Raw genomic sequence first — 1812 nt, 5'->3', positions numbered from 1 at the left:
AATTATGTAAAACCCCAACGGTCAAAACGACCCCCTGTGAGCAAGCACTTGGCTACAGTGGGAAGGAAAAACTCCCTTTTAACAGGAAGAAACCTTCAGCAGAACCAGGCTCAGGGAGGGGCAGTCTTCTGCTGGGACTGGTTGGGGCTGAGGGAGAGAACCAGGAAAAAGACATGCTGTGGAGGGGAGCAGAGATCAATCACTAATGATTAAATGCAGAGTGGTGCATACAGAGCAAAAAGAGAAAGAAACAGTGCATCATGGGAACCCCACAGCAGTCTACGTCTATAGCAGCATAACTAAGGGATGGTTCAGGGTCACCTGATCCAGCCCTAACTATAAGCTTTAGCAAAAAGGAAAGTTTTAAGCCTAATCTTAAAAGTAGAGAGGGTGTCTGTCTCCCTGATCTGAATTGGGAGCTGGTTCCACAGGAGAGGAGCCTGAAAGCTGAAGGCTCTGCCTCCCATTCTACTCTTACAAACCCTAGGAACTACAAGTAAGCCTGCAGTCTGAGAGCGAAGCGCTCTATTGGGGTGATATGGTACTACGAAGTCCCTAAGATAAGATGGGACCTGATTATTCAAAACCTTATAAGTAAGAAGAAGAATTTTAAATTCTATTCTAGAATTAACAGGAAGCCAATGAAGAGAGACCAGTATGGGTGAGATATGCTCTCTCCTTCTAGTCCCCGTCAGTACTCTAGCTGCAGCATTTTGAATTAACTGAAGGCTTTTTAGGGAACTTTTAGGACAACCTGATAATAATGAATTACAATAGTCCAGCCTAGAGGAAATAAATGCATGAATTAGTTCTTCAGCATCACTCTGAGACAAGACCTTTCTGATTTTAGAGATATTGCGTAAATGCAAAAAAGCAGTCCTACATATTAGTTTAATATGCGCTTTGAATGACATATCCTGATCAAAAATGACTCCAAGATTTCTCACAGTATTACTAGAGGTCAGGGTAATGCCATCCAGAGTAAGGATCTGGTTAGACACCATGTTTCTAAGATTTGTGGGGCCAAGTACAATAACTTCAGTTTTATCTGAGTTTAAAAGCAGGAAATTAGAGGTCATCCATGTCTTTATGTCTGTAAGACAATCCTGCAGTTTAGCTAATTGGTGTGTGTCCTCTGGCTTCATGGATAGATAAAGCTGGGTATCATCTGCGTAACAATGAAAATTTAAGCAATACCGTCTAATAATACTGCCTAAGGGAAGCATGTATAAAGTGAATAAAATTGGTCCTAGCACAGAACCTTGTGGAACTCCATAATTAACTTTAGTCTGTGATGAAGATTCCCCATTTACATGAACAAATTGTAATCTATTAGACAAATATGATTCAAACCACCGCAGCGCAGTGCCTTTAATACCTATGGCATGCTCTAATCTCTGTAATAAAATTTTATGGTCAACAGTATCAAAAGCAGCACTGAGGTCTAACAGAACAAGCACAGAGATGAGTCCACTGTCCGAGGCCATAAGAAGATCATTTGTAACCTTCACTAATGCTGTTTCTGTACTATGATGAATTCTAAAACCTGACTGAAACTCTTCAAATAGACCATTCCTCTGCAGATGATCAGTTAGCTGTTTTACAACTACCCTTTCAAGAATTTTTGAGAGAAAAGGAAGGTTGGAGATTGGCCTATAATTAGCTAAGATAGCTGGGTCAAGTGATGGCTTTTTAAGTAATGATTTAATTACTGCCACCTTAAAAGCCTGTGGTACATAGCCAACTAACAAAGATAGATTGATCATATTTAAGATCGAAGCATTAAATAATGGTAGGGCTTCCTTGAGCAGC

At 40.4% G+C, this 1812-nt stretch overlaps 1 protein-coding gene across 1 annotated transcript; it reads right to left on the bottom strand.

Moving 5' to 3' along the window:
• Positions 1-332: 332 nt before the first annotated feature.
• On the bottom strand, positions 333-1229 carry LOC117510033 (the record flags this gene model as incomplete). The annotated part of the gene is made up of 1 exon (XM_034169636.1): positions 333-1229. A coding segment is annotated over one exon (897 nt), but the record flags the coding sequence as incomplete, so codon positions are not given.
• Between the last annotated feature and the right edge of the window lie 583 nt (positions 1230-1812).

This window comes from Thalassophryne amazonica, chromosome 5, assembly GCF_902500255.1.
Source record: "Thalassophryne amazonica chromosome 5, fThaAma1.1, whole genome shotgun sequence".
NCBI lineage: Eukaryota > Metazoa > Chordata > Actinopteri > Batrachoidiformes > Batrachoididae > Thalassophryne > Thalassophryne amazonica.
This window is presented reverse-complemented; position numbering and strand designations above follow the sequence as displayed.